Consider the following 9069-nt stretch of genomic DNA (forward strand, 5'->3'; position numbering starts at 1 on the left):
GAAACATCAAGTGGCGTTTTCCATAGGTTTTGCATTTTGCAGCGTTGAAAGTTGCCAGATTTCTTTGCTTGTTTGCACAACCAGTTTAAACCAAAATCTTCTGTTTAGAACATGCCTGCTGTGTTCGTGTTAATCCTTGGCGTATACATGAAAAAAGTCAACTTTTATTTTATTTTATTTATTTTTAATAAGCCGACACACGCTTAAGGCGTCCTCCGCTAACCATCCAATCAGCGCGCTGGCTGAGCGGAAGTGGGATTTTTGAAAACTGGCAGTTGCGGGGTTTTTCTCATCGCAAAACAGAAGAGGATAAATTAAAATATAAAGGTTGGACACGTTTCGATGATATTATATAGATATGTATGCAGTTGTTTAGCGTGTGAGGCAGTAAACCTGAATAGATCAGCCAAATAATTGCGTTATTGTCTGAAGCAATTGTGTTAGATTGTCTCCAGGTAGTTAAAGCTAGCAGCTAAGTTAGCTAACAGTATAATAATACCGTGTTGCTCAAAGCTACAAGGTAATTAACGTTCACTATTATTATCAAATGTCTTATTATCAAAATAAAATAGAGATGGTGGTGTATTTCGGAACAATGCATTTGTTGTGGTAAAATACGTTGTTTTCTAATCGGAAAACACCGATCTCAGCAAACGAGTGTCTGAATCCCAACAATAATTATTACTATGCACATATTATGTTATGTCTAGTTCGTGACGAGGTGTATTACCATTTATTGCATGTCTTTAATACATGGCTGGCGTTAAACCTTATGTGAATGCCTCTTTTTTTCTTTTATTTTGCATGAGATGACACATCTCATAGCAAATGAGATGTGTCATCTCATTTTCAAGGGGGTCCTTTCAGTCATGAATTGAAACTAACAAGGGCCACACATGCACAAAAGATGTCAATGCACAATAACACATGTAAAAAGAAAGATATTACAGAAATAAAGACCAAACACAACACGAAAACAGTCACAGTATGCTCCCCCCTAAGACCCACCACCTCCTCAAATTATACAGTAAATTACAAAATGACAAAAATTGAATGATTAGACATTAAGTAATGAAGCCTCATAGGCTGTTCAACGTGACATGACAGCGTCCTAGTGAGCCTATGATATACTATATTATGAGCATAGAGGAAGAATCCACTATTAAAAACATGTACATGGTGTCTTTAAATATGAAAATAGTGCATGCTTGAATACATGTAATATATCTGCCTCTTTATTGTTTATTTAAGATGGAAGAAGAGGATCATACCGACAGAAAGCAACAACTGGCCATGCTTTATCAAAAGATAAACAAAATAAAAAAAGGTCTTCACGAAGGTACACCTAGTTTTACAATAACACTGTATTTATTTATCCTCTTTATTATTGAGTGATGGTTGATATTTTCATTTTGCAGATGACACTGACAAAATCAACCAAGTCATTGGGTCAAATTCACCTGAATCAAGTTACTCATATTTAATGGATTTGGAAAAGGCAGGAGATCCTCATGTGGATCATAGCCATCTCACTAGACTCCTGCATTTTTATACTCGGGTATTTTCTAATCTCCCACTTGACAAAAACTGTCAAAATGAAAGTTATGCCAAGATGCTGGTCAGATTTGCACAGCTTAAAGCGTAAGTATTATCTAGCTGAAAGACAGAATCAGCACCAACTAATACTATGTATAACATAATTGATTGCACATCTTTGTTTGTTATAGAATTCAGGATGTCAATGAGGCAGAGGCTAATTTTAATGTGGCAAGATCTCACAGTCAGAACTTTGCATTTGTCCATATTGCCCATGCAAAGTTTGAACATTCTCAAGGTAAATGTCAATTTTTTCACTCTGTTCGATACATTTTGTATGCTGTTGTATGGTTTGTTGACTGGCCACTATCTTTCTAGAAAACACAAAAAGGGCCATTTATATCCTTCATAATGCCATTGAAGTTGGTGCTAAACCAAAGGAACTGCTGGAGGTCGAACTGCAAAGTATGCAGTCTGGGAAAAAGCAACAGTCAAATTTGGAAGATAAAGAGAATCTGCCAAGTTAGTGTTATTTTATGTATCATGTAGGACTGTGTGTAGTTCTTTTTACTGATACCACAGTGTAATCCTTTCTAGTATTATCAAACAACATACGATCTGAATTCAGCAAAACAAGCCGTAAATCTGATGGAACAGAAGACCTGCAAATGTCCAGTAACTTTGGTTCAAGGTAGGACTACATTTGTAATCTTCTGTTTTCCTTAAAGATTTTATTTGTGTGTGTGTGTGTGTGTGTGTGTGTGTGTATATTTATAAATATATATATAATTTCTTTTAAATATTTCGTTCAGGACTGAAGCGTGCATTGCATCAGATGAACTACCAGTATGGAGATCATCATCTCAACGCAAGAGAGTAGTTTGCTTAGTAAGTGGTGATTGCTAACAAAAATACCATGGCTCTGTGTATCTGTTTTAAAAAGTATAATTTTCAGCCAGGAAGAGTTCCTGTAGTTCCCTTTTCTATCCCAGAAAATGATGACAGCATTAATGGGAAATCTTCAGTTGGTGTTCCAAGTATGTCTAGGTATGCCTATGAACCAAAAATGAACTACAATTGAACTCAAGTTGAGTGTCTACTTGATAAGTGAACTTGATTTTATTCAAGGTATCCCTCTGGATCCAATGTAACCAGTATGTCAGGATTTTTATCATCTAAAAGATATTCTTCAGACAGAGAGATCACCATCCAAGTAAGTTCTGTAAGTTAGTGTTTACCAGGTTTGACCTGAGCCTGGAAAACACCAACCCAATTTAAAAGTAACAAGGCTTACAACTGTCATGTAATTGTATGGTTTTTTTATGTTTACTTCCTTTATTTTGTTTTATTTTATTTTTTGCGCTGTATTGCATTTTTTGATTGGGAGTAACACTCGTAAAAAATAGCGATTTTATTCTTTAAATTGCAGCCACCTGCTTTAAGTCCAGAGCACGACCTATGGGAGGACCGAGCAACTGTAGACTCCACCACCACACTTCTGAACATTAAAGACACCTCACAGATTGAAGGTACATTACTATTGTTACACTTCACAATTCTGATTTTTAAATTGTTGATGTTTTAAATGTTACTTTTATTATCTCTCGCTTGCCAGATATAACTTTCAATTTCGACCAAATTGTCAACACAAAATCTCCTGAATCATGTTGGACCCATCTCATGAATATAGAGAAGAGAGGAAACTTGCAAACAGACCAACATTTTCTGAACAGACTCAAGGACTGCTACTCCAAAATATTTTGCAAGATGCCAATAAGACAATACAGCAAAAATACAAGCTATGCTAAAATTTTGGTTCGATATGCTGAACTCATAGGGTAAGTACTTCTGAATAAGAATAAAAATATGTATTCATTTGTAAATGCCTGACTTTTTCGTAATGTAAATTCTTATTGAACATATTTTGTGTAGTATTGAAGACCCAGATGATGCACAGGACCATTTCATTGTTGCAAGATCCAACTGCAAAGCATTTGCTTTTGTCCACATAGCTCATGCCCAGTTTGAAGTGTCCCAAGGTATTTTTCTTCACTGTTTGCATTCATAATACAGTACATCCAGATAGTTGTTTTATTATTATTTTCTGTTAGGTAATGTCATGAAAGCCAGCTCCATTCTTCACAAAGCTCAGACGTTACATGCCAAACCAGCGGAGCTTTTAGATTTAGCTATGCGTAATCTTAAAGCAGGACAAAAACAGCTGGTGCCTCTTGGGGAAGACCAGTCAACAGGTAAAGACAGATTTGCTTGTGTATGAGTGTATGAGTATTTTGCATTTATTTGTATTTCTAATGTTGAAATTAGATTACAAGACTGAGCAAGTATGTTCAGTTCCTAATGTATCAAAAGAGAATCTCCAGCTGCCTCAGCGAGTCCCAGTGAATCGACCGGTGGAGAAGCCTAAATGTGCCAGTAAGGAGCCTGTACCAGACTGGAAAGTCCCACAACCTGTTCGCCATGTTTCACCAGAGGTATGTTTGATATTATTTGCTGGTACCTGTTTATACTTTGACCAAATGCTCTTCTTTTGTGCTAATGAAAGGAATTTCCTAGGAGAAACTTTTGATCTTTTATTTTATTATGTATATTTGTTTTCTTGTCCTGACTATTATTGGCCTCAATGGGCTCTATGCACACAAGTAGGCAAGGCAACTTTATATATACCACGTATTTTGTACTCAAGGCAACTTGATGCGCCTTCCAAGTGAATTCTCCGTAGGCCGCTGTCCTTCCTCTGCTCCCTGCTCTTAGCGAAAACATCATGGACAGAAAGTTACTGATGGACTCACTGGCTACGTTTTAACATAAAGCTTTATGTAAATACTTAACAGGATGTCTGCGTTCATTAAAGGAATAGGCCACCGTTTTTACATACTGAGATATGTTCTTACCTTAGCTTTGATGAGTTCTTTAGGACCTGTCTGATCTTCCCCCTTGCCTTCAATCACGTAAACACAGCGCAGACGGCGTTAGCATTTAGCCTCTCCCCCTCTCCACTATAGCTCCAAAACTGGTCAAGATAGAAGCTACCAAGCTCTTCCATGTTTTCCCTATTTAAATATGGTTACGTGAAGTGTTCCACTACAAAGTATAAATACACAAAATTAAACAATGTGGATTTTCTAAGCGGATAAAAGGGGGAACTATATTGTAAGGCGTAATAACACCAGGAGTAATTTGGCATCCGCACAGTAAAGTGAAGATTTCGAACTACTCCTGGTATTATTACGCCTTACAATATAGTTCCCCTTTTTATCCGCTTAGAAAATCGTTTTATTTAGAAAATTGTTTAATTTTGTGTAATTATACTTTGTAGTGTAACACTTCACGTAACCATATTTAAATAGGGAAAACGTGGAAGAGCTTGGTAGCTTCTATCTTGACCTGTTTTGGAGCTATAGTGGGGAGGAGGAGAGGCTAAATGCTAACGCCGTCTGCGCTGTGTTTATGTGATTGAAGGCACAGGGGAAGACCAGACAGGTCCTGAAGAACTCGTCAAAGCTAAGGTAAGAACATATCTCAGTATGTAAAAACGGTGGCCTATTCCTTTAAGGTACATGTTTTTGTCCTATTGGGGAGACAGTGGCGTGGAGAGTAGAGGGGGTCGGTGGTTCAAATCACGCAGGTGCTCACTGTTGTGTCCTTGGGCAAGACACTTCACCCTCCTTGCCTACGGTGTCTGACACTGGTGTGTGAATGAGAGTGTGAATGGGTGACTGGTTCTTTGATGTAAAGCGCTTTGAGCCAGTAGCAGGTAGAAATGCACTATATAAATGTTACCATTTACCATTTATCCGAGAGCTAAAGGCAAGTATAAAAACTACACCGCAAAAATGAAACAACTAAAAAGCATTTGTACTGAAGACAGGCCGACTGCTTTATGAGCAGACTCGGTCAGAATTCTGGTGCTATTTTCATTTAATTTAGTCTTAGCTGTTAGCTTCAATGGGCTGTCAATGGCTTCAAGACAAACCTCTACTGCAATGAACACAGAAGTTTCCTCCAGTTATCTCTTTAATTCTAAAGATGCAATGGTGGACAGCGAATTCATGGAAGATGATCACATAGTGTGCATTATATGTGTTTATAAAGATAAAAAACATTGAGTTAGAAATGTAAATACTTGCTGTGAGGTGTCTAAAAAATGTTTTAACTGATTTAGATAATTCTTGTAACAGAAAATGACATTCCTTTGTAGTGTACTACAGGGTCAGGTTCTTGTTTTAAGTGTATTTTCCAATCTTCATATTCCATGAGGCACATGAGTTATACTTTCTGTAGTACTGTTAAAACCAACCATAAGGGATGTTACTAGTACTACCAGCTCCAGCCAATGAGGCGTGTGTATGTATTAATATAGACCGGCCTGACTAAATAAACTCGTTTCTGGATTGGATTTACACGTTCTCCCTGTTGTCATGTGATCAAATCACATTCTGCTTCAAAAGACTATACTAGTGTTGTGGCGCCTTTAAAAGTTGGATGAACGAGTGCTTTGGCTATGTGCAGGGTAAGTACTGTGAGAAGAGTAAAGTACCAGATTATTGCAAATGTCCAGTCGGATATGCCAATCCATTTATTGTAGGCAAAAAAAAAGAAGAAAAAAAAATATATATATATATATATATAATGAATAGAACTTACAGTTTATGGTTATTGATTCAACACACACAAGCACGTTTGAACGGTCAAAACCATTTGCCTCTGTAGCACCACACCTGGTGCTAGGTGCACCCTTTAACCTTTTTGGGTAGAGCCACTCCCAGAGCGCCCTCTACCTGTATTGGCTCCACCACTAGTATACTACTCCTAGTAAATCTCCTAAGTATACTTGTCACTTAGGAGATTTACTAGTTTACATTTGTTTTGTTATAATTCAAAGGATCCTGATGAGACGATTGCCTTTCTCCTCATTTTGTAGTAGCATCATATTCTTCTCTTGTGTTTGAATAGGATAAACGTGAAACTCCTCCTGATCCAAGGCTGAAGTCTCATTCGTTGGCCTCAGTTCCCACCCCATCCTTTCAGTCTGCCCCCAGATCTACCCCCCAAATAGTCTGCCAGACACCTAACAATTACAGAGATACTTTCCCTAACAGGTACAAGCTTTGTTGCAATTATTGAGTTATAAACTCATTTAACCCGGTGACCAGACCTAAGAATGCTTCTCTTCTAGCTTTATTACCCCTGTTGTGAAGAGGTGTCCGGAAGAGCCTTCTTCCTCCTCCGCAGCATCAGCAAGCTCAGCCAGGCCGATGCAGCAGCCATTTACCCCACTAAACCAAGCCACTTTCCAAACACCACAGGTACTGTCCTGTCCCCTCTCAACGTATAGTTCTATAATTAGTTTTGTTTGTTTGGACATTATATTATGTGTTTTTCTTTTACATATTTTAGGCTTCCATTACAACAATATCAAATGACTCCATTACTATCAAGGGCAAGCAATTTTTCATCCTAAAGATTATTGGCCGTGGTGGATCTAGCAAGGTAAGTTGGTCTAATTACGCAACAACATTTTTCTGCTCTTCGGTTAATGAGAAGTTGATGCCAATTTCTGTCACCAGGTCTACCAGGTTCTTGATCATAAAAAGCAGTTGTTTGCGGTGAAATATGTGGACTTGGAGGAGGCTGATCCGCAGACAGTGGAAAGTTATAAAAATGAAATTGAGCACTTGAATCATTTGCAACAGTACAGCGATCAAATAATAAAACTTTATGATTAGTAAGTCTAAGGACATCATCTAATGATTATTTATAAATATTTGCAGCATTATGTAATAACTGCCTTTCTATTACTGCCTTCAGTGAAATCACTAACAGCTACATTTACATGCTGATGGAGTGTGGAAACCTGGATCTGAACACCTGGTTACGAAACAGGAAGTCTATCAATCCACTAGAGAGGAAGTTTTACTGGAAAAACATGTTGGAGGCTGTCCACACAATCCACAAACATGGTGGTTATCTATTTGTTATAGCAGCTAACTGCAGCAAGTGATCTTTTAACTTAATTTAAAAAAAAAAAATAATCTTTTAACTTCATTTTCCAAATTTCCAGGCATCGTTCACAGTGACTTGAAACCAGCTAATTTTGTCATTGTGAATGCATCGCTGAAGTTGATCGACTTTGGAATTGCAAACAGAATCCAGCCGGATGTAACAAGCATTATGAAGGACTCACAGGTAAAATACATATATATATAATTTCTGTTATCTGAAAAGACTAAGATAAACTATCACAGGTTGGCACTCTGAACTATATGCCCCCTGAAGCCATCAAGGACACTTCCTCCCAAGGAAAAGCCCGTTCTAAGGTAATTTTTATATTAAAGCAGCCTAATACTGTATATGTTCATATATTACATATATAAGGTAGTAACAGTTTTAAATGCAACACAGATCAGCCCTAAAGGAGACGTGTGGTCCCTTGGATGCATCCTGTACTGTATGACCTATGGGAAGACTCCATTCCAAAGCATCACAAATCAAATTGCAAAGCTTCACGCCATCATTGACCCCTCTCATAAGATTGACTTTCCTGACATATCCGAGAAAGACTTACTGGATGTCTTAAAGGTGAGACTAATGTGATATCAGTGTGTTTTAGTATTTATTAATATATTTCTTTATTTTCTTTCATAAACAGAGATGCTTGGTAAGGAATCCCAAAGACCGAATTTCTATTGCACAACTGCTGGACCATCCTTACCTTCAACTAAAGCCACAATCTTCATCTGAGCCTGGTAAACGCACACCCAATTTCAAAGTAGCACAAGCTTTACAACTGTCCAATCCAACTTTATTCATAGTGCACTTCACAAACAATATTGAGCAAAGTCATGTAATTGTATATTTGTATCTTGTTTTTATCCTAGAACGGCCTTGCAATAGTGATCTCCAAAAAATCCTCAATGATCTTGCTGCCCTCCAGTCCCCAAATAGCATAGTCCGAGCTGCTAATGTAAGATGCATTTATTTCTATATCAAATATTTGATCATTGGCCCATTCTGTGTGTGTGGTCATGGGTTTTCATGTATTTTGGTTTATTTTCAGAATCTTGCTCGAATGTGCAACAGTGGCCGAAAACTGGATGTCGCTGAGTGTGCCAAGTCATCAACCGGACTGTTCTGAAAGTATGATGACCCTTTTCCATTGCATTTGAAACCTTAAGTGAACCATTTAAACCACTTTATCACTGTAACACTTTCTCTGTGTTTATTGTAAAACTAAGCTCTGCCTGTGTATATGTCGTGCTTTCTTTTTCTTGAAACAAAATCTTATTTTTTGAAGTGTAATATTTCTAACCAAATTGTGTAGTATTTCTAACAAAATTGTGTAACATTTGCATAAATGATTGAAGTTTTATTCATCAAGACTTTTTGTGTTAATATATATTTATATAGATGCTCAAAACCAACTTTCACAGAAGACAAAACAAATACATTAATTATGTTAGGCTGTTTTTGAACAAATGGTGTAAACTCACCTCAAGCAAAATCGTAAAGATG

General features: G+C 37.3%; 1 protein-coding gene across 1 annotated transcript; it reads left to right on the top strand.

The window, feature by feature from the left end:
* Nucleotides 1-257: 257 nt before the first annotated feature.
* Nucleotides 258-8849, top strand: ttk (ttk protein kinase). The gene is made up of 25 exons (XM_079561458.1): nt 258-327; nt 1252-1339; nt 1419-1641; nt 1728-1834; nt 1915-2058; nt 2134-2227; nt 2349-2424; nt 2492-2583; nt 2665-2749; nt 2966-3065; nt 3152-3374; nt 3469-3575; nt 3648-3788; nt 3862-4028; nt 6511-6656; nt 6734-6863; nt 6955-7047; nt 7125-7282; nt 7366-7517; nt 7619-7743; nt 7803-7874; nt 7960-8136; nt 8207-8303; nt 8436-8521; nt 8615-8849. Exons 2-25 carry the CDS (start codon nt 1252-1254, stop codon nt 8690-8692), a joined length of 2961 nt encoding a protein of 986 aa, XP_079417584.1. The 5' UTR covers nt 258-327; the 3' UTR covers nt 8693-8849.
* The last annotated feature ends 220 nt before the right edge of the window (nt 8850-9069 follow it).

The sequence above is a fragment of the Gobius niger genome (assembly GCF_951799975.1).
Source record: "Gobius niger genome assembly, chromosome: 8".
Taxonomy (NCBI): domain Eukaryota; kingdom Metazoa; phylum Chordata; class Actinopteri; order Gobiiformes; family Gobiidae; genus Gobius; species Gobius niger.